This window comes from Henckelia pumila, chromosome 3, assembly GCF_033568475.1.
Source record: "Henckelia pumila isolate YLH828 chromosome 3, ASM3356847v2, whole genome shotgun sequence".
NCBI classification, from domain to species: domain Eukaryota; kingdom Viridiplantae; phylum Streptophyta; class Magnoliopsida; order Lamiales; family Gesneriaceae; genus Henckelia; species Henckelia pumila.
The window spans coordinates 36,661,559-36,686,113 of record NC_133122.1 but is presented as its reverse complement, the minus strand read 5'-3'; the positions used below and the strand labels follow the sequence as shown (position 1 = coordinate 36,686,113).

General features: G+C 35.4%; 1 protein-coding gene across 1 annotated transcript; it reads right to left on the bottom strand.

Moving 5' to 3' along the window:
* Positions 1 to 104: 104 nt before the first annotated feature.
* Positions 105 to 3,117, bottom strand: LOC140893377 (WUSCHEL-related homeobox 11-like). Its single transcript, XM_073302440.1, has 3 exons — positions 2,504 to 3,117; positions 1,574 to 1,749; positions 105 to 167 (listed from the first exon to the last, which is right to left on the bottom strand). The coding sequence occupies exons 1-3, from the start codon at positions 3,078 to 3,080 to the stop codon at positions 150 to 152; spliced, it is 771 nt and encodes a 256-aa protein (XP_073158541.1). The 5' UTR covers positions 3,081 to 3,117; the 3' UTR covers positions 105 to 149.
* Between the last annotated feature and the right edge of the window lie 21,438 nt (positions 3,118 to 24,555).

The window sequence follows — 24,555 nt, the reverse complement described above, 5'->3', positions numbered from 1 at the left end:
TGAAAACAAAAAAAATAAGATACAAAAAGAGAAATTTATCAATATATTATAACAATATTTATTATAATGCTAAAATAACAAATTTGACATTACTTCCCAAATTATTATAACGTTGGAACCTCCCACAAGCATGTGTCTTGCACTTGAATTCATGAATGTCTGGGAACCTGAAAACAATTCCAAAGAAAATTATCAACAACGACGACAACAACAACAGCATTGTGTTCTCCTCCGACCTCAAATTTTCATTTCGGCTACGATTTATACACATCACCATGTTACATACTCTGGCAACAAAGTTGCAAGTAGGGGTGGATTTTCGATATAACATATAAAAAATATTGTTATGAAAAAAATTCATACCGATACCGATATCGAAATTTTGAAATTTTGGTATGGAAAAAATCCATACTAATATCGTATAGATACCGAAAAAAATTCGATATACCAAAAAAATGTCTATATATCAAAAAAATTTCGATACGGTATCCCGAAAACTCGATATTTTGGTTCGATATCTCAGCCCTGGTTGCAAGTGAATAAAAATAACAAAACTCTAGATCTCGACGATATATGTTAGAGTTCATAATAAAATAGATGCTTTAGCTAAATATGTTATCGCGTTTTATTATACCTGGCAAACATATTGCCACATTTTCGTGAATAATATCTATACTATATATGTTATAATCATAATCGACTCTATATAATTACTACATTAACCCTGCTGATTATATTATCTAAGTTCCAAAAATTAGTATAAAATACCATAAATAACAAAAAAATAACATCACAAAATCTAAGTCCCAGAATTCAGTATAAAATTCCATAAATAACAAAAAATAACATCACAAAAGCTAACTGTTAGTAATTGTATTGGGTGCCATGGATGACTAAATTCAATACAACTTCGTCTCGCTAAATTCAATAAAAAGAGTTGTACTTAATTTTTCGTAAATTAGAAAATTAATTTTAAAATTTGCCAAATTATTATTATTATTTTTTATCAATTAGGTGTTCAATTTTTTTTTTAAAAAAAATTAAATTTATAAAATCAACATATATAAATAAATAGGTGCAATAACAAAAAAACGTGAATATTTATAATTTCCCAGAAGTAGAAAATGTGGATTATATCATATTCGATTATGAGCTAGGTAACAACATAAATATTTTCCAACTCAAAAAAGAAAAAAAAATGGGAACCTCTTATCACTTGAATTATCATATATTAAAGACGATATATACTTTTAATACAAAGATGAATATTATTCTATTCAACCTGAAAAAAAAAAACCATATACTATATTGAGTGGCACGAGCATTTCATTAAAGTTTCGGCAGACCTTTTTGAAGATAAACATAAATATTTTCGAACTCAAAAAAGTTATATATTTTTGCCATATATACAACTTAATTAATTAAATCATTAATGAGGTCGACGATGGAATTCAGTGCATATTCACATGAGAACAATTAAAATCTGGGCTGACGTTTTCTGGGACTCAAATTTCAATGCAAAATATTAATTAAATAAATGATCAAAAAAAAAACAAAGAAAAGTTTAAATTACCAGAAAATAGCTTTCACCATGCTGTAAGCTCTGCACCAGAAATCCATACTCATTGACTTGAACTGGCACTCCTGAAGAATGAAATAACACAAAATCTGCACCAAACATGGCCTTAATATCCAGAGGGCCCCTCGCCAACTCTGTTGCCACTCCATTTATGAACACTGTAATTACTCCTGAATTTTATGCAGTCCGGCCCCATCATCATCATCATATATATATATATGTAGTGAAGAAGAAGAAGAAGAAGAAGAAGTTGATGATGATCAGCTAATTTAAATTTAATTATTAATTAATATTTAAAAGAGAAGAAAAAACCCGCAATTTGCTGAAATGTTTTGAGACAAAGATTTTAAGAGATGAAAAATTAAGTTTATTATTTGGTGTTTATTTCGTGATATAATTTCAATTTTCAACTGTCTAAACCATGAAGAGTTTATTCAATAAAATATTATTATAAAAGTTTAAAATTTTATGTGAATTGTGATTATATTATTTATATATTTGTTTCCCACTTTTTTTTTTTTTTTTCCTAACTTGACCCGTACAAGAATGTAATATAATTTGAACCTGAAAAGGTTCAATTATTATTTGAACCCGAAACCTATTTCAAATTAACCATTAGCCACGATCACAATTGAATTAAATTTTTAGTTTTAGTGGCAAATTTATTGCCAAAGATTTGAGCTAATTGGAAAGGTTACATTTCCTTTAGAAATTAAGTTTACGATCATAGCCATTATTATTATTATTTTTTTTTTTGTGAAAGATGACTTGATGGGGATATATACAATGGAGAATGAAATTAAAATTTTAAAAAAGAAAATACTTGTTATTATTTTCATTTGGGAATGACACAAACTTTAGGGTTTTGAAGGGAAAAAAGAAATCTTGGAAAAGGAAAAAAAAAAAAGGATTAATATGACTCACCTGCAGGCTGGTAATGCAAATGGGAATTAGCATGAGAGTGACAGAAGATGGAGTTATGGTCCAGTTCTTGGAGGCCCGAAAACGAGTAGAAATCATGAGAATTATGAGGAGTAATACAAGCGTTTTCACCCATCCCAGAAGAGGAAGAAGAGCCCGAGCCCACCATTAAAGTACATGAGCTGCTGATCGTGTTGGCAGAGAAAGAAAAGGAACCCGCAGGCATGAAACCAGCAGCATTAATCTGATCGAACTGAATTCCTCCGCCGCCGCCGCCGCCGTGAGCCGGTGCCTGCTGCAGCTCCACGGCGGTGAGGCTCGCCTGGATTTGCCTCTGCCTACGCCTCGACCGCGAGCGTCGGTTCTGGAACCAGTAGAAGACATTGGCGTCTCCCACCGACCCGAATTTCTCGAGCATCTTCCGGATTCTCACCGTCTCGTCCTTGGGTGGATTCACCATCCCGCTGTTGAAGATTGATTCCAGGATCAAGATTTGTTCCGGTTTCGGGGTCCACCGCGATCGCACCGGCTCGTTCCTCTGCTCCGCCGACCCGCCACCGTCTTGGCCTTGATCACCCATTGATTTATATTTATATGATATGAATAAAGAAAATTGAAGATATATATCAAACTTGAACACTAGTATATATATATATATATAAGTCTAGTCCACATCAAGGGTGCCTAGCTAGCTAGGGTATTTAAAGGCCATGAAGAATGTTATGGAGTTAAATGACTCTTTTGCCCTTATATATATATGTATATTTGTGTGTGTAAATTTGTTGTATGTGCACGTTCGGGTACGTGTCTTATTAAAAGTTAGATCCCCTTACTTAAGCTTGTAATAAAGATGCTGTGAAAATATATTAATTTAATATTTAGAAGCTTTAGTTTATTAATAATAAATGAGTGGTAAATGAGAAGACCCCGAATTTTAAAAAAAAAGTCAAAAAAGATTTTTTTGAAAAATAAAAATAAAAATTGAAAAGCCTATTAAAGAAGTGTGAAATTAGATATACTTTAGTTAGTGTTAATGTTGATGGTCTGAATTTGTGCAGCTTTTGAGAATTTAAACTAATGCAAATAAGATGTTAAAACAGACCAAATTAAAGTACAATTGGATGTTTCCTAGGAAGTTCATGTTTCCATGCGATTGCCTTATTATGTCTGAAATCTTAATAAATTAATTAATTAAGCGTTTTAATTAAGTGAATTTGCAGAAAGTAACTGTGCATCTTGTGAAAACAATTACACATATTCTTTATTTGATGATTATGTGTGTTCGAGGAGGAGCTGCCGCAAACATTGAAGTCTTACACGTACATTTAATTCAAAGTAAGGCTCAACAGACTTTTTTTTTTTTTTTTTTTCATATGACGAAAAACCCGCAACCATTACCTAACGTTAGTGCTGATGAATCCGGATTTTTCAAAAGCCTGTAAAACCACGAATATTAGATAAATTTAATAGAAGAATGTAAACAATTAGCTCAAGGAGAGAAATGTTTTTCCATTTTCTAAGCCGAAAAGATCCGAATTCAATAGGAAAAACAACACTTTTGGTCATGTATGTAACTTAATCTTTTTTTTTCACCAGAATGCTGAAGTGACATCGTACATGTCAGTAATGTCAGACACCACGTGACTATTAATCTCGATATCACGTCATCATTTTTTGGTGTCATGCCAGCATTTTTATGAAATAAGTACTAAAATGGAAAAAAAAAATGCAAGTTATTGACCAAAATAAAAAAAAATGTATTGAATGACCAAAAAATAAAAATAATGTTATCCCGAATTCATTACTATATGCATTTTTTATTCACAAGAGATTTGAAAATTCTCGTGAGTTACCTTAAATTTGCTTTACAATATAGTAAATATTGAAAAAAGTTTAAAGGCATCAGCCTCTTTAATTGTGAAAACAGAATATGTATATTATTGCTTCGAATCTCTACCTTAACTATTAGAAAGAATTTCTTTAATATCACGAGTCTAACTCACAGTATTATTTATTTATTTATTTTTTTACCAAACGAAGAATGTGATCCGTTGATCAAATGATTGAACATTCGATAACTACTATTTTCATATGGTAACTTAATCAATATTTTTATTCATAAATGCAATACATCCAATTTAAGGGAAATTGTAGAACTGGTCCTTTGAATTGGCCTCATTGAAATTTTTGTCCACCAGGTTACTGAAGTTAGCCTCATCGAAACTTTGGTCAATCATGTAGTCAAATTTCAACCTCAATTTGCTATTTTTGTTAATTTGTTTTATAATTCAGTCGTTTTCAAAAAAAAATTAGTTTATTACATTTTTGTGGGAGTGCTAATGGGATATCGAATACGTCAACAATACTTTACGTTCTATCAACAATTGATGTCATCAGTGGCACATCAACACTCTATGTAAAAATGAAGAAAATTGTAAAAATAACAAAGATACGGTCATACGAAACTATGACTAAATTTGACTAAATAAATGACCAAAATTACCAACATACAATACTATAAACTATAATTTTCCTTCCAATTAAAGAGAGAGATGGGTGTTCCTTAATATCAAGAGAATTATATATTCATTCACGAGTTCTACCAAGGGCGGATCTAGGAATTTTATCAAGGGGGGCAGCCGGACAGAACTAAAGATCACAAATATATATATGCTATCATCACATAACAACAGTTAAATATAGTACTAAAATTTAAATAATATTGTTGTTGAATCCGATATTTTGGTGATAACAAACAACAACTCATTGTATAGGAATGTGCTGCCAACCATTGTATTTCAGGAATCTACTACAACTTCTACCGGAAGCTTGTCAACCGCCTTTGCTCTCGACCGGCTGAAGTCACAAGCCTATCGACTGGCTATCAAAACCAGCAGAGGATAAATCTATCTACCGGAAGCTTGTCAACCGCCTTTATCTCTCGACCGGTTGAAGTCACAAGCTTATCGACTGGTTATTCAAACCAGCAGAGGACAAATATCTCTACCGGTAGAATGCCAACTGCCTATCTAGATATCTCGAGACAAGTACCTGTGACAAGATGTTCTTTGCAGGATCCTTTATTAAAAGCAGAACCGGCGTTTCAGAAGATTTGTTGACTCCTGCAAATCAAGACAACAGGTTGTACCAAAATGGCAAAAACACAAAATGACTGCAGATAAAGCATTCGACCGTTTATTCCAGTTTTGGACCCTGGAAGTTGTCTGCAGTGTACGATCCTCATGCAGAATCATCAATGCATTTATGAGCATTAAATGTGCATTCAATGCAGCATCAGAACGTTCAAAATAAAGACGTTGATGATTGACCTATATAAAGGGAAGATTGCTCAAAAAGAGAAAAACAACAAGAACAACAACAAGTGATACGAGACAACGAAGAGAGACAAGCAACTCAGAAAAATTTCAATCACTTGACTAATATCAGAAGTCCTCATCTGATATACTTGAGCACACTTACAAGATCATTCATCTGCTGCTCAAATAAACCCTCGCCTACAGTTCACATATCTGATCGTCAAGGATCATCCTAGGGTTTTCAAGCCTCTCGACCGCTCTGCAGTCTGAGAAGCTCAACTCAACTATACTCAGTGTTGAAGAAACTTGAAGCTGCTCTGAAAGCTTCCACCAGTCTGATAAGAACTGAGAATCTTATCTGTGTAAATCTAGGAGTTTCGGATTAGGCATTGGATAAGTCCTAAGTCTGAAGTGGGTGTATTACAAGACGTTGTAATAACCAAAGTCTTCTAGTGAATTCCTTCCTAAGTGGAAGAAGGGGAGACGTAGAAGGATTAAGCCTTCGAACTTCCATAAAATCGTGCTTTAGCATTTACTGCCATTTATCTTACATCCTGCTCATACATTGCATTATAAACTTTGCATCACTAAAACCTCTGAACTATTTCCGCACTATTTAAGTTGTTCAAAACGTTTTAGAAGTTGAGAAAACTGATTAAGTGAACTAAACCTCACTTGATCATTTTAAAGAAGAAGAAGAAGAAAAGTTTCAGAGTGTATTCACCCCCCCCTCTACCCTCTGAACCGATCCCAACAAGTGGTATCAGAGCGGGTTCCTTTCTCAACTGCTGATCTGAAGTTTTCAAATCATGACTTCTTTCAACAGAATTCCTATGTTTTTTAAAGAAGAGTATGATGATTGGAAAATTCGCATGCAGGCACATCTTGCAGCACAGGATGATGACATGCTATATGTCATAACAGACGGTCCTATCAAAATTATGAAGGTCAACCCAGCTCTAGCCGATGGTGCAGGACAAATGATTGAGAAACCAAGAGCTGAGTGGACCACTGAGGACAAAAAGAAGGCCAATCTTGACAATGTGGCCCGGGACATCCTATACAAAACACTGGACAAGAATATGTTCAGCAAAATCAAGTCATGTTCCACAGCAAAGGAAATTTGGGAGAAGCTCACTCAGCTGTGTGAAGGGAATGACCAGACAAAGGAAAACAAGCTCACTCTGGCCATTCAAAAATATGACAACGCCAAAATGAAGCCAGGGGAAACCATGGCTGAATTTGATGAACGGTTCAGTAGTATCATCTGTGATCTTATTGCTTTAGGTAAAACTTATACTAACCGTGAAATTGCTGTGAAGGTTATGAGAGCTCTGCCCAAGGAATGGGAGATCAAGACAGTGGCCATGAGAGAGTCAAAAGACTTGAGCAAGGTTGAACTGCATGATCTCTTTGCAGATCTCAAAGCCTATGAGTTCGAGCTCAACATGAGAACAGAAGATGAACCATCTACTTCTCAACCAACCAAGGCCTTAACCTCAACCGTGATATGTCCACCGGTCGAGGAAGCTCCAAAGAGATCAGCTGAGCAAATCAGCAATGAAGCCATGACACTCTTTGTCAAGAAATTTGGTAAATTTATGCGTAAAAACAATTCTAAATTTAAAAATTATCATAAATCGGACCATACAAACGATGGTCCTACTTGTTTTAACTGTGGAAAGCCAGGCCACTTCATTGCAGACTGCACCAAGCCTAAGAACAATGATCAGAAGCAATTCTCCGAAAGAAGAAGGGGTAAGGAGGATAAAAGGACGTTTAGAAAAGGAAGAGACCAAAGGGTTCTAGTAGCAGACGAAAGCAAAAGCAAGTGGGCTGAGTCTGACTCTGACAACTCCAATACCGGAAGCTCTTCAGATGACAGCGATGATGAAAAAGTGGAATGCCTTATGGCCGACATCGAAGAAGAAGCTGAGGAGGTATTTGACTTTGGCTCACCTGAATTTACTCACAGTGATTTAGTTACTGCTTTACACGAAATGGCTAATGAATACAAAGCATTATCCAAGGAGTTCGAGGAAGTAAAGGCAGAAAGAGCTGACCTAAAAGATAAGTCAAGCAAATCAAGCTGCATGCAGCAAAAAGAGCTTGATGGTCTTAAGGTCAAGCTAAGTCTGCTGGCTACTGAGAACGACACCTTGAAAAGAGTATTCCAAGCTACCTTGATTGAGAATAAAAAACTACTTGAAACCAAGGCTTGGAATAAATCTTCGGTAACCATTGACAAGATTCAAGAAATCCAAAGACCGGTACATGATAAAACCGGTCTAGGGTTTGAACAAATGAACAGTCTATGGAATCCTGTATTCAGTCAAGCCTGGACAAAGGCAATCTTAACAAAATAAGATTTGTCAGGTCCAGCACGATATATGAACACGATAAGTGCAGCTTTGACAAAAATCAGAAAGTATCGAACGAACGAAGCTCTAAGCATAGAGGGCTGGGATATGTGGATCCCCAGACCTCTAATCAAAGAGGAACTTGGATCAAACCAAAACCTAATGAAAGAAGAAAGGGAAACCAATCTAATTTCAAAAGGCCATGGAATGAGTCTAACTACTCTAAGAAAAGATGGTCAAAGGAGAAGCCTTACCAGTACTTTAATTGCAGGCCAGTTCAAAAGAGGTACAGGCTAACTGATGAAAATAAAAAAGGCAAGCAGCACACAGCAATCTCACAAGCACACACATTTACTGCCTATCGACCGCACAGATTTCTGGACACACACACACGGGCAAACCTGTAAGGGTGTTCCAGGTGTGGGTCCCGAAAGGGCTAATCCGACCTGGACCCTACTAGATATGGGTACCAAAAGTTCTTCACTCTTTGCAGGTACTAAAAGTCCAAACGGGCGAGAAAACCACTTCTATCAAGGACACTACCTGGTATTTAGATAGCGGTTGCTCACGACACATGACAGGGAATCCAGAACTTCTAACAGAAGTGGTGTTGTGCAAAGGACCAAAGATCAGCTTTGGAGACAACTCCAAAGGTAAAACCGTGGGTAAGGGTAAGATCATCCATGGTAACATCATTATTAAAGATGTGTTACTTGTTGACAAACTATGCTATAATTTGATAAGTATTAGTCAACTATGTGACAATGATCATTCGGTCGAGTTTCACAAACACACTTGCCTCATAAAAAATGACAAAGGTGAGACTCTTATGACCGGTGTACGAGACCTAAACACCTACAAGGTAAACTGTTCTTGCTCACATATTTCTTCACCTACTTGTCTTACTGCTCATCATGATAAACATTGGTTGTGGCATAAGCGGTTAAATCATCTAAATTTTAAGTCCATTTTTAACTTGAGGAAGCATGATTTGGTTTCTGGTCTGCCCGAAGGAGATTTTATAAAAGACAAAGTTTGTCCTGCTTGTCAACTAGGAAAGCAGGTGAGAGCAACTTTTAAAAATAAAGGGTGTATGTCTTCTTCCAAATGTTTAGACTTACTTCACATGGACCTATTTGGTCCTATACCAGTAAGAAGCATAGGGGGAATGAGATATGCTCTTGTTGTTATAGATGACTTTTCTCGATTTACTTGGGTCATCTTTCTCTCTTCAAAAGATCAAACTGCACCTCACCTGATTAAGCTTTTTAAACGCTTGCAAAATGAACAATCTACTGTGATAGATAGAATCAGGAGTGATAGAGGGACTGAATTTTTAAACACCACTCTTATGACTTATCTAGATGATCAGGGAATCAAGCATGAGTTGTCAGCTGCTAGATCCCCACAGCAAAATGGGGTGGCTGAAAGAAGGAACCGTACTTTAAAAGAAGCAGCCAGAACTATGATTGCTGATTCAAATGTTTCTCAAAGACTTTGGGCAGAAGCAGTTAACACAGCTTGCTATACTCAAAACAGATCTATGATTAATAAACGATTTAACAAAACTCCATATGAGATCTGGAATGGCACAAAACCTGATATTTCTTATTTCAAAATTTTTGGGTGCAAATGCTTTATCCACAACAATGGCAAAAACCATTTGACAGCCTTCGATGCCAAAGCAGACGAAGGAACTTTTATTGGTTACTCAGCCGTTAGCAGAGCTTATCGAGTGTTCAATCAAAGATCACTAACGGTCGAGGAAACCATTCATGTTGTTTTTGATGAATCTACTCTATGTACAGAACAAACTCAAGGGAGCATAAATGATCTGAGTCACAGACTGGAAAACACAAATCTACAGGAAGAGAGTGACAGTGATCTATATCCTCCAAAGAAGGATGATCCAATTCCCTCTACCGGGTGTGATCAAACAAGGCCAGAAGTGGATCCACCGGTTGATAACAATCCTCCAGCCAATGATGATCCAGTAAACGAGGACGTTCATCAACCAATTGATGACAACCCTTTAGGGAATTATTTTAGGTGGAACAAAGATCATCCACCTGGGTTGGTCATAGGTGACCCTTCTGCTCCTCGAAAAACACGTGGTCAAATGATTAATGAATTCTTGCATGCCGCTTTCATATCTCAGGTAGAGCCCAAGAAAATAGATGAAGCTCTATCAGATGCCAGCTGGATTGAAGCTATGCAAGAAGAGTTGAATCAATTCACCCGCAACAATGTTTGGCATCTAGTTCCTCGACCGAAAAATCAAAATGTGATTGGAACTAGATGGGTGTTTCGTAACAAGCTCGATGAACATGGCACTGTTGTGCGTAACAAAGCTCGACTTGTTGCTCAAGGATTCAGACAAGAAGAAGGCATAGACTTTGAGGAATCTTTCGCGCCAGTTGCAAGACTAGAAGCAATCCGCATCTTTCTTGCTTATGCAGCCTTCAAGAATTTTAAAGTTTATCAAATGGATGTGAAGTCTGCATTCCTCAATGGTCTACTTCAAGAAGAGGTGTACGTTGAACAACCACCAGGTTTTGTCAATCCTACTCATCCTCAATATATCTATAAACTTGACAAAGCTCTCTATGGATTAAAACAAGCACCGTGTGCTTGGTATGACACTTTGCTAAAATTTTTACTGGAACATGATTTCCAAATTGGAACGGTCGATAAGACCCTGTTTAAATTTGTAAAAGGTGATCATGTGTTACTAGTACAAATTTATGTTGATGACATTATATTTGGGTCAACTAACCCCAAGTTGTGCTCAAAGTTCTCTAAACTGATGAAGGAGAAGTTTGAAATGAGCATGATGGGCGAGCTAAACTTCTTTCTTGGACTTCAAGTAAAGCAACTTGAAACTGGAATATTCATCAATCAGTCCAAGTATGCCAAGGAATTGGTAAAGAAGTTTGGAATGGAACAATGCTCAACTGTATCTACCCCATGAGTACATCAATTAAGCTTGATAAAGATGAAGGGGGAATTCCGGTCGAGGTAACCATGTATCGAGGCCTTATTGGTTCACTGCTCTATTTGACTGCCAGTCGACCGGATATCATGTATTCAGTTTGTTTATGTGCTAGATTTCAAGCCGCACCTAAGCAATCTCATTTCATTGCTACCAAACGAATACTTAAATATATTAAAGGAACTACTAATGTGGGTCTTTGGTATCCCAAAGATTCAAATCTTAATCTTATTGGCTATTCAGATGCAGATTATGCAGGTTGTAGAATTGATCGCAAAAGTACAAGTGGCACATGTCAATTCCTTGGAGATAGACTAATTTCGTGGTCAAGTAAGAAGCAGACATCAATTGCTACCTCGACCGCCGAAGCAGAATACCTTGCTGCTGGCAGCTGTTGTGCTCAAATACTCTGGATTCAACAGCAGCTTAATGATTATGGGATTCGGTCGAGTGAAGCTCCAATCTACTGTGACAATACAAGTGCCATAGCCATCACTCACAATCCAGTGATGCACTCTCGGACAAAGCACATTGATGTCAGGCATCACTTTATCCGAGATCATGTCTTAAAGAAGGAAATCAGGCTGGAATACATCTCTACCGATCAGCAAGCAGCAGACATATTCACCAAGCCTCTACCGGACGCTAAGTTTTCATATTTTCGAAATATTCTTGGCTTAGTAGATTTAAGTTAGTATGCATGTGTTTAGGGGGAATGATTGTCAATATGACATTAATAGATTAGCTGTTACGTTGCCATTAATATTGGCATATCATCCGCCTTTAACTAGTCTCTGACAGGCTTCGTACTAGCAGCTTGGTGCTTTGAACCAAATGACATTAATAGGGCGCCGTGATTATGCTCTTCAAAACTTTTTGAATTTCAAAAATACTTTTCATGACATCACCCTATGGCCCATAGGTTCCTATATATACTTCTTTACACTCGTATATCAATCTTTCACCTTTGCTAAAAACTTTCATATTGTATTAAACGCTCCATCGAATTACTCTCAAGCTTTTGCTTACTCTTTGCTCGAGTTCTTATCTACAGATATCATGTCGATCCAGAAGACTTGCCTCGCCATCAACTTTGATTCCGTTGTTAAGGCAAACAACGCAGGAATAACTGAGGTCTTCACCATGCTTGAAGCCTCTGGACTGAAGAAATTTCTGGAATGCAGCGCCATCTGCGATTTGCCTGTTTTGAAGGAATTCTTCGCAACCGCTCAAATCGAGCATGGGACTATCAAATGCTTGATCAAGACAGAGGTCTACTCCTTCAATCAGAAGTTCTTCGCCAGCACATTTGATCTGCCCTCCAGGGGTTTGACAAAATGCACGGATCTTCCAGATGGTAACTGCTCTTATTGGTTGAAGGAGTTCTCAACTACTGATGCTCCGATCAAACTGCCGGCCCAGAAGACATCTCTCAAAGCTCCATTCAGGCTACTGACTAATATCGTGGCCAAGAATCTTCTGGCCAAGGCTGGATCTTACGACAAGGTGACGCTGGAGAAATTTCAATACATGGCTTGTATTGCCTCCAAGATCAACATAAACTGGTCAGACATTCTGTTCAATATTCTATGTGAAATGATCAGGGGCAAAGGGCAATCCGAGGGATTTGCTTTGCAAATCTGCCACATCTTGGGCGTCCTTGGAGTGGACTTTTCCAAGACTGAGCCTCTGCATCCCACCAAATGGCTCAACAAGTCTACGATTCTCAAATTCCTGAACAAGAAAGAGACTGCGGTCGACACCTTGCCCTCAACCGCAAAGGTTATTGCTATCCCTCAACCGCTTTCAACGGTTTCGGTCGTGGCCAAACCAGTCCATACCAAAAAGTCTGCCAAGCGTCAACTGATCATCGAATCTGACTCTGAAGATGAATCACGTGAGAATGTTCCACTGATTCAAGCTTTCAGCAGGTCATCCCCTTCGGTCTCCAAAGCAGCTGTGTCATCCACGCCTGCAGGCGAGAAGAAGAGGCAGCACAAGAAGCTAAAGTCTCTTTCTGGACTTGCTCCTACCCTGCCAACGGTCGAGACTACTACCGTTGTTGCTTCTACTGCTCCTCGTCCTACAAAAGGTGTGATAATCCGGGAAGGTGCCTCATCAGCTCCTGAGGTCACTCTAGCTGATCCCAAAGACAAAGGGAAAGGTGTGATGATCTACACACCCAAGGCTCAACCAGCAGCTACGATAGAACTCAATATGATCATCTCTCACGTGCTCCGTACTGTCAAGCGTCATCTACAACGTTTTGACAGATGGCATCACTCCCGCACTCACTTGACACTCGCTCAAATATTTCCTAAATGGAAATCTTTAAACGTCATTGAGCAGAAGATGCTTCTATTTGCTGATACTGAAGACATCGTGGAGGCTCTGGGAAGAAGACATCTCATAGACTTGAAGCTTCGAGGAAGCCTGCTATCACTGCTAATTAATGAGCGTGTCAAGAATTTCAAATCCAAGAGTCCTACCGCTGCCGATGACTTTGTGATTTTGACTGGACTACAGGATAGTCTACGTCAAATCACTCAACTACTTCAGCACTTCCAAGCTCTCAACAATGTCAAAACACCAGCTTCAGCAGCCTGTTTGCAAGCTTATGTGCTGGAAGCACAAGTGATGATGAAAACCTTTCTCACTCAAGATCAGGGTGAAGAAGACGTCTATGCTCTCCCTTCTTCAGATGGGATTCTGACCGATCTCATCACTGCTGACCTCTTTCAATCATATGCTCTAAGATCGAGTGTAGCAGCATCTTCATCGGTCGACCCCTCCTCAACCGCAGTCCAAGCAGTTACTCAACCGGAAGCAGTTGTGATTGCTCACTCCTCTCCCGTGACGACCGCTCACCCTTCTCCCGGTCATTCACAAGATGTTTTAGAAGTGGTTGCACAAGAGATACCTGTCACCTCTGTGACAGAGGCTCCTTGCAGTAGTGAAGCAACAGTGCCCCCAACGGAGATATCAAGCACTATTGTATCACCTGCATCTCCAGAACAGCAAGTGACTGATGCTGATCCAGCACTTCAACCGTCTCCATCTACTGAAAAGTTTATGGAAGATCTCATTATGGATGAACCAAGTGCTGATCCTGGTACTCCACCAACCATATTGGCTGCAGTCGAAACTATTACATCTCCAACTGTACCATTATTGGAAGGTCCATCGGGTAGCTCTCCAGCAAGTTCACCCGCACCACATCATCGTGAGTCTAGCCCGGTTTCACCAAGAAATGACTCAGAAGGGCAAATGATTCAGACTGATGATTCTTTAATTGAAGCCATGGCCGCAGCTCTAGATCATACCTTGATAAATCGGCTTCATGAGCTCATGCAAACGGTTAGGTCCTTCTCTCAAGACATAACAAACTCATCCTTATCGGTCGATAATTCACGCCAGACGATGATTCGGCATTTCGAGACCGTGTCTCGAGACCTTGCTCGTCTGTCCACAGAGATCACTAATCATCATCGCACTCAAATCAACACGCTCTCTACCGTCTCCGAACAAGTTATCCGATCCGAAAATCGCCTTCATAAGCAGTTGAATGATCGGATGGACACTATGCAAGCCACTCTACTTGCTCAAATCGATGCAAAAATAGACACTATGCAAGCCTGCCTTGGCACTCAACTCACTGAGGTCATCCTTCGGCTCAACCAAGGTGATGCCAAAAAGGGGGAAGAAGAGCAACGTAGAGCAGCAGAGGCAAGAAGACGTGAAGAAGAGTCCAGAAGAAAAGAAGAAGCCGACAGAAGAAGAAGAGAAGGCGATAGGTCAGGAGGAGCCAGTTGGTTCAAAAGATGAACAACTTATCTCTTCTTTACTTATCGCAGCCGCATCTTTTTTTTCTGTAGGTGTAATAAAAATGCTTATTGTACTTAATGAAATTCATTCTCTCAATGAAGTTCATTTTAATGCTTTCATATTGTTCTTGGAGCACTTAAGTTTTGTCATCACCAAAAAGGGGGAAATTGTTGAATCCGATATTTTGGTGATAACAAACAACAACTCATTGTATAGGAATGTGCTGCCAACCATTGTATTTCAGGAATCTACTACAACTTCTACCGGAAGCTTGTCAACCGCCTTTGCTCTCGACCGGCTGAAGTCACAAGCCTATCGACTGGCTATCAAAACCAGCAGAGGATAAATCTATCTACCGGAAGCTTGTCAACCGCCTTTATCTCTCGACCGGTTGAAGTCACAAGCTTATCGACTGGTTATTCAAACCAGCAGAGGACAAATATCTCTACCGGTAGAATGCCAACTGCCTATCTAGATATCTCGAGACAAGTACCTGTGACAAGATGTTCTTTGCAGGATCCTTTATTAAAAGCAGAACCGGCGTTTCAGAAGATTTGTTGACTCCTGCAAATCAAGACAACAGGTTGTACCAAAATGGCAAAAACACAAAATGACTGCAGATAAAGCATTCGACCGTTTATTCCAGTTTTGGACCCTGGAAGTTGTCTGCAGTGTACGATCCTCATGCAGAATCATCAATGCATTTATGAGTATTAAATGTGCATTCAATGCAGCATCAGAACGTTCAAAATAAAGACGTTGATGATTGACCTATATAAAGGGAAGATTGCTCAAAAAGAAAAAAACAACAAGAACAACAACAAGTGATACGAGACAACGAAGAGAGACAAGCAACTCAGAAAAATTTCAATCACTTGACTAATATCAGAAGTCCTCATCTGATATACTTGAGCACACTTACAAGATCATTCATCTGCTGCTCAAATAAATCCTCGCCTACAGTTCACATATCTGATCGTCAAGGATCATCCTAGGGTTTTCAAGCCTCTCGACCGCTCTGCAGTCTGAGAAGCTCAACTCAACTATACTCAGTGTTGAAGAAACTTGAAGCTGCTCTGAAAGCTTCCACCAGTCTGATAAGAACTGAGAATCTTATCTGTGTAAATCTAGGAGTTTCGGATTAGGCATTGGATAAGTCCTAAGTCTGAAGTGGGTGTATTACAAGACGTTGTAATAACCAAAGTCTTCTAGTGAATTCCTTCCTAAGTGGAAGAAGGGGAGACGTAGAAGGATTAAGCCTTCGAACTTCCATAAAATCGTGCTTTAGCATTTACTGCCATTTATCTTACATCCTGCTCATACATTGCATTATAAACTTTGCATCACTAAAACCTCTGAACTATTTCCGCACTATTTAAGTTGTTCAAAACGTTTTAGAAGTTGAGAAAACTGATTAAGTGAACTAAACCTCACTTGATCATTTTAAAGAAGAAGAAGAAAAGTTTCAGAGTGTATTCACCCCCCCCCTCTACCCTCTGAACCGATCCCAACAATTGTTAGATTTCAAATTTAACTTACAATTTACCGTTTATGACATGAATTTTTTCTGAAAATAATTGATAATAATAACTTAATTCGACAAACTACATAATATATATTTTTCAGTATAAGTAATTAATATTCGTAATAATTTTCACATAAAAAATTTTCTCTTCACTGCAATTGTTGCGAATGATAAAATAAGAGTCAAACTCAGAAACTTATAAGCTAACGATTCTTGCTTCAACAATTTATTTTTAAGTTTAAAAACCTTAAAACCCAGTTGTGTATATGTTTAAAAACTTAATGTCTGGACTTCAATTTTTTAAAGACTATGAGCCACAAATTTTCGTCACTGCACACATTAACAAATGAAGCTTAAATTAATTTTGTTAGTCTCTATTGTATTTTCGTGTTTGATTCCTAATTTATGTTTATAATTATAATTTTATTTTAAATTTAAAAATATTATAATAATTTTATATAAAAAAAATTTAAGGGGGGAAGCTGCCCCCTTGCCCCTTACTGGAGCCGCCCCTGAGTTCTGCAATGGACACATATATTACATTTTCTGTGAAAACCCTTAGTTGCAATAAAAAAATCCCCTTAGGTCATGTTTAAATGGATTTATTTCGTTATAGAAGAAAATAATTTGACTAATGGAATTTAAGACTCTATTTTACGAGAATTTGAAATTAATCACATTAGTTAATATAAAAAAAATTGTAAAATAAAAATGGTGGAATTCAAAATTATTTCATGAAATTCAAAATAAACTGAATCTGCGTGTTTAGAGACTAGATACCTTATCCTTGTCCTCAGCGTTGCATTGATCAGTTTTTTTTTTTTTTTTTTTGAGAGTACAAGTACAATCATGATCTAGAATATAACGATATGAAGTAACTAACCGCATGGCAGATGAGATTTGAGAGTGGACTCGAGACAAACTTATCTCGAGCATAAGAATTATAAAAAAACTTTTAAATCTATCTAAATAAATTAGGAAAACTGCCGGCAACTAGTGGGAGTTGGTCTCAGAGCCCCAACCTTAGCAATTGGGTTAATGCCTCATTGGCGCATTGATCAGCTTTATTCGTGCTGTTTTTTTTTGTTTAAATAATTTTTCAAAATAGTACTCTCTTTTAAAATAAAGTTAAAGTTCTCACATTTAAGTTTAATAATTTTTCAGTACTTTCGTAGACTATTTGTAACCAAAATTTACTCGTCATTTAGTGGAATTTCACGCACAGTGTGAATATATTGTGACCCGGCCATGTCCTACATTAAGATATAGCTGCCCAACTGCCCAAGGAAACAAGACAACCTTCGCGGGGTAAAAACAGACAAAAGCATAGGTATGTTCGGTATTGCATTTTTGGTGTTGAGAAAATGTTTCTTGAAAATTTATTTCGAAATATTATATATATATATATATATATATATGTAGAAAAATATAGGTGAAATTGCATTTATAATCTTAAATATTTACCTTTGTGATATTGGTTTTCTATTTTTTCAAATTTTAGTTTTAGTTGGTCATATATTTTTTTCTCGCAATTTTAGTTTGCTTGTATGGTACCAATACGTACGCTGCTGGTGTGGAGTCGATATGGTACAGGCGTACGTTGCGGGTGCATACCGACATATTTAATATCACAGTAGTACTCTCGATGAAAATTTATTAAAACTACAAAAAAAATTAAAAATACAGAACTATAATTGAAATTTGATAACACAAAAAACCAAATTTACTAAAAAAAACATAAATGAGTACCAAATTGAAATTTTCCAAAAAATAATTCTAACTAAAGACATTTATCACTCATTTAATATTAATTGCTTAAAAAGGTAAATATTAATTGGAAGATTTTATTGCAAATGCCATGTATGTAGGGATAATTTTAGGAGAATGAATACATATATTTGTAATTTTGTGTATTGATATAAATTTGAGTGTTTTGATATGGTGAGCATCTATGTGAGTATTGCTGATGTGACATTCACTTATTAGATGAGGAGAATGTCACGTCAACGGTGCTCATGAAATAAGTGCTCAAGCATCACGTTTATCGATTTCTTCACTAAACATGTTTCGTCGAACATAGTCTTACAGGAAAAATTGCTTTTTTGATCCTGTAAGTTTGCCACTTTACGATTTCGGTCATCTATATTATTAGATTTCAATTTTAGTCCGCAATATTTATTTTTTTGGCAATTTTAATCCTTTTTCTGATGTGGCGCTGATGTTACACCAATACAGTGTTGATGTGGAGCTGACGTGTATAGTGTCACATAAGCATTTTCGAATAAAAAAGACTGAAATTTTCAAAAATCGGAACATACAGGACTAAAACTGAAATATGAAAACATAGCGGACCAAAATCGCAAAGTGACAAACATATATGACCAAAATTGCAGTTTTTCCTAGTCTTAATTACAACAAACATGCTGGCCTATTATCATCCCGAATTCATTATCTTTTCTTGAGTAACAAAATTTACCACTAACGTACGTCTTATTCAACTTGTGCTTTTTCCTTGTGATTATACCAATAATTTACCTATATTAAAGATTTTTCTTTTTTTTTTTTTCATATCAAACCGGAATTAAAGAATTTTTTCAGAAAAATAACCCTAAATTAAAGTCTTATTATTCCACTTACTCAACCTTTATTCCTAGTGGTCACCACTAATACGTAACAGTAATAACAATATATTCTTGCCGACGCTTTAATAAGCACATCCTAATGTATAGAGGCACTCATAATCTTGGAAAATTTCTTACTCTATGCATTTTTTAACTTGTTCTTTCCTTGTCATTGTCTCAAATTTGGAGAACATAATCCAAAACGTTAAATATTTATTTACTACTTGTAAAGTTTAATGCAATTATTTGATTGTCGAATAGACGATGTCGGCAGTATAACCGTCCTCGTGAAAGTTTATATTTTTGATCATGTAAGTTGTGCATTATGTTATTGGTCAATTTATGATCTTGATATTCTAATTTTTATTTCTATTTTAATTTTTTCAATTTCAAATTTATTTTCCTACCGAACTTATATATAACACTAGAAATTGACTGCATGAAGCCATAAAATTGCTAATGTGGCATCGGATTAAAGTTATAAATTAAAATTCACTTCAATTCAAAGCATATAATATGATTACCAAATAAAAAAATTATTAAATTTATATTAAGTTTGTTTAGCCTATATACGGGATGCCTTTGAGAAGATTTATCAACCTTTTTTCTTTTTACATGTATTTCATTTTGTACAACTACTCTGGACATGGCCAGGTTAGATCGAATACAAATATCAAATGCCGAATTTTCCATATAAATATTTCACCTATGATGCTATCATAAGGATATAAATTGTTCGATCTAGCATAAATTAAGAAGATTGTTCGATTCATGAATTAAAAGGGATAACTAGTCCTGTAATTTGCTTCTTGTGCAGGGTTTTTCGTGTGCGATCACTAAAACCCAGTACCGGATTTTAATGTTTTTTTTACACTGTCGCACACAAAAAACTCTGCACCCTAGGGTGAAGGTGATCAAAATTATATATATATATATATATATATATATATTATGAGGACACCAAAATAATTTATTCCAAAATTACTCTTTTCTATCCAATATTTCACTAAAAACATCCCACTACCTTCATGATTTGATTTTTAAATTTTTTTTTTTTTCATTTTTCCCTAGTTTTACTATCTTACTATATTATTAAGTGTGTGTGGATTATAAAAACTGTTTTTGGTGTCATGGTACTTTTCTTAAAATTTATCCATTATATCCTCATACCCCTCACTAACTAACAAACAACTTTCTTCATGTCTCATTTTCTCCCACTTTCTCATTGGTTTTTCCTCTCACTTTCTTTCTTTACTTTTTTTTTCTCTGTCAAACTCAAATTTTCTCGGCCGACACCTTAATCAAGTTACAATTTTTATCAAACTATATTTTTACGGGACACGCATTGCGTGTGCCATGGTGACTTGTATATATAAAACATGAGCACACTATAATAACTACCTTGAGGACACTAAATTTATTTATTCCAAAATTACACTTAACTATCAACTACCCACTAAATCTCTTCCACTCCTTCATGTTTTATTTTTTTAAAAAAATTTAAATATAAAAGCTTCTCTTTTACACATGCAAAGCGTGTGCATTTTTTGCTAGTATTAATTATTGGTCCTATTACCATGAGTTTTCATTGTTAATCCTGCAATAAGTATATATTTTTTATTTTTAGTCTTGAAACTTGTATGTTTTTTCTCCCATTTTTTGTCATTTTTTGACCGCAGACAGCCAGACACGATGGACTCCGATAAGAAAATAACCAAAAATAAAAAAATAAAACATATAAGTTATATGACTAAAAATAAAACTTATCGTCACATGGCTAAAAATAAAATAAAATGCAATTTATAGAATTGTAAATATAAATTCATTATTAACATGACCAAAAGCAGAAAAATTCAATCTAAAAGAACAAAAGTAACCGAAATAAACTTCATTTTATATATATCTCCCCGTAAAACATTGTTTTGACAGATTGAAGCAAAGATGTAGAAGGTTAAACATTTAAAATAAAGAATGGTTGGACCTTAAAATGTGAATGAGAGGTATATATATATATATATATTTATTTATTTATTATTTATCCTAGGGTTTCGGCTTGCATGAAAATCTGAGAACACAGATTATTTTAAAGCTTAGGGACAATCCAAGAATACTGTCCAAAACCCCTTTATTTCTTCTGACGTAACTCACAGTTTCACACTCTTTTTTATTGTTTATTTTTCCGTATGAAAAAGAACATTAAATGAGTGGATGGTATAGGGAGACTGAGGTTGGCTTAAACTTCGAACAATTTCCAGCACAATAAATTAATAAAAATATGAACATATATCGAACACTGCAAGAACATTACAACATGAACCGACTTATGCCCGTATATATGTACGTACACGACACGGTTTCCTGTCCTTATTTGCCTTCATGGGGGTGTTAGTGTTGTATATAATCCAAGACATCAAGGGACCCAACGAGCTCGAAAGGACAGGGTGCGGAGGAACAGTGTGCGTCGTCGTCTCGTAAAATAAATAAATAAATAAAAATAATCGTCAATCCTAAAAATTAGTTTTTTTTTTTGGTGGCTTTTAGCTCTATATATAGATCGTCAAATTTTGGTGTTAATCATTAATTTGAGTTTTTTCATCCTTTCAATTTTGGTTCTTTTACCGTATGTTAATGAGTGATAGATATTGTTGATGTATTCGACACTATATGACCAATGTGGAAGAAAAATAATACAAAAAGACAAAAACAAGTTATACGATTGAAAATAAAAATATGTCAATTTAGGGAGAAATTAACTAGTCAAAATATCTTATAGAATTGGAAGGTTGTCCGCATAGCATTTAAGGGAGACATCCATTAATATTTAGTGGAAACGTACACATGCATGTTGGTCGTACACCGAATAATAAAAATTGACTTAATTTAATTAATTACATATGTAACTATGTACCAATTTTACAATTCAACATTATCGACTATTTTTTTTCGACGCAAGAATATATATGTAGTTGTTATGTTTTGCAATATTGGGTAAATTTTAGGTTAACACAATAGCCAATAAATCATGCTAGTAATTTAAACCATATTGAGCAAGTCTTATGTGTAACATGTTGGCTCGAAAAAGTGTTGGTAGGAAAAATCGAATTTCAGACCATTTGTAAAAAGCTTACTTACTCCATCATTAAACGCCTTTTGGAACAATATTATCGACAACTTAAATTTATTGCATCTAGATTTTTTATGAACTTGAATTTTGAGTGGATAGATTGGATCAATATGGATTGATAATTTTACATTTTTTTTCTTGAAAAGTTCTCTCTCCGACCCCTTTAATTATCTGTCCAGGTAATTATTGGAGCATTGAACTTTGCAACATCTCGTGGAGAAGTCTATTCTATTCCATGGGAACAAGAAAACAATGATGTGTTTTGAGTTTTACTCGTGTTTATGAGAGTTTAATATTTATCCAGTAATTTAGAATTTTAATTATTTTTTATTGAAAATCATTAAATCGATCAAATACGATTTGTTTGGCATTGATACTCTTCTACATAGCACATGAAACGAGAATGTTTGGCATTGATGCTCTTCTACATAGCACATGAGACGAGAATAAAGTTTCTTGTTAGGATTGAGCGTTTTTCGCTTTATAAAAGCTATAAGTACTGATGGCAATGGTGCAACTCAAATATTTTAAACCTCACGTATATCAGCTCAAGTGTCATGGTTATATCGCTCTACTTGACAAAGATAATTATTGTACCCCAACAATATCCTTCCTAATAATTGCATTCCTTGCAAGCAATGAGAATCGAATCAATAATCCTGACACTGATACCAATTGTAGGATCGAGCTTTTTGCCGTTTTACCAAAAACTATAACTTTTGGTGATGGTGCAACTCAATCTTTTAAACTGCACAAGAGCCCAAACACTATGATTCATTGTTTTACTCAGTCGAGAATATTATTGCACTCCAATACTTATATCAGTTACACTTTGGAATACTTCTAAACAAAAAAAAGAAAGAAAGAGAAATTAAAGCAAAAAGACACTCAGCAATTTAGAATGGGAGGAAAAAGTGTCATTTTCTTTTATTTTTGTGTAGGTAGATTTTAATATGTGTAATCTAGGTTTTGTTCTTGTCACATTAATCACTTAGGCGAGCATCAGTGTGAAATAAGCAATATTATGTGGATTTAGTTCAAACAAAAAAAAATCTAAATTTATGGATGAAAATCAAATTTCGACAAATTGCATGATTAAAATTGAAAAGATTCCAACTTACTGACTAAAACTAAAATTTTTCCTATAATTTACGTCATAATCTCAAAAAAAAATTCTCTCAGTTTCTTTTAATTAACGACTAAAAAACCGATCATCCTCAGAACAACCAAATATTTTTTGTAAAATCAAATCGGGGGCTCTACGTCCTACAAGTTGGGACTTGTGGGTTTTATCATAAAGAAAATCGATCCGCACACAAATTTTCTATACGAGTTCAAAATGAATTAGGTAATAATTAGATTTCACACATGACTACAATGTGTCTTTAATTTTAATCAACAATTCCCAATCATAAGGGATTAACAAAATAAACATCAACACATGCATTGCTTGATTTAATTATTTAAATCTTAATTGGACTGACGTGTTAATTTCCAGAGTGTTTTTTTTAAAAAAATTATTTTTTCTTTTCTCTGTGCTTATCAAGAAATTCTGGCGGTATGAAATGACGGTTTAGCAGTATTTGTTGGCTACAATATTATTTCATAATTGAATCATTTAATGTTACAAAAGTCTTCGAGGATTAGTCTTATTATATATTATAATTAATTAAATCTATCTTTTCCAATAATTGAATAATAAAATTGATTTATTTTTATAAAAGTCTACCAGAGATCAATGAGCTGTGCCACAGGCCCATATAAGTAATTAAATTGGTATTTGCATGCAGTTGGTGGATATAAAAATTGGAATTTCGTAAGTCATACATTAAATATACTAGAGACAACGTACACGCATGACGTGTGTAATATAATTTTGTTAACAGAATTATGTGTCGTGTGCTTATAATATAATATTATTTTTAAATGTACATATTTGATTTTAATATGATATGTCATTTTTTGCAATTTGATAATTTTTTGCTTCTTCTTGCTATTTAAGGTTGAGAATACCAAAAAACCAACTAAGATTTTCTTCCGTACTTAATATATAGTATAGATTCAGAAAACTTTGGACACTTACGAGATAAGTTTTATTCCATTTGATAAATTAATAAATAAATCATTATAATTTTATTTAAAAATGGCCTATTGTGAATAACCATAATTGGAATGTAAATAAATTACATTAAATTAAATTTATCATTTTACCTAAATTTAAGTCTTAGTTTTGAGCATAATTATTAGGAAAAATTGCATTTACTGTCATGTATATTTGTTTATTTATGATA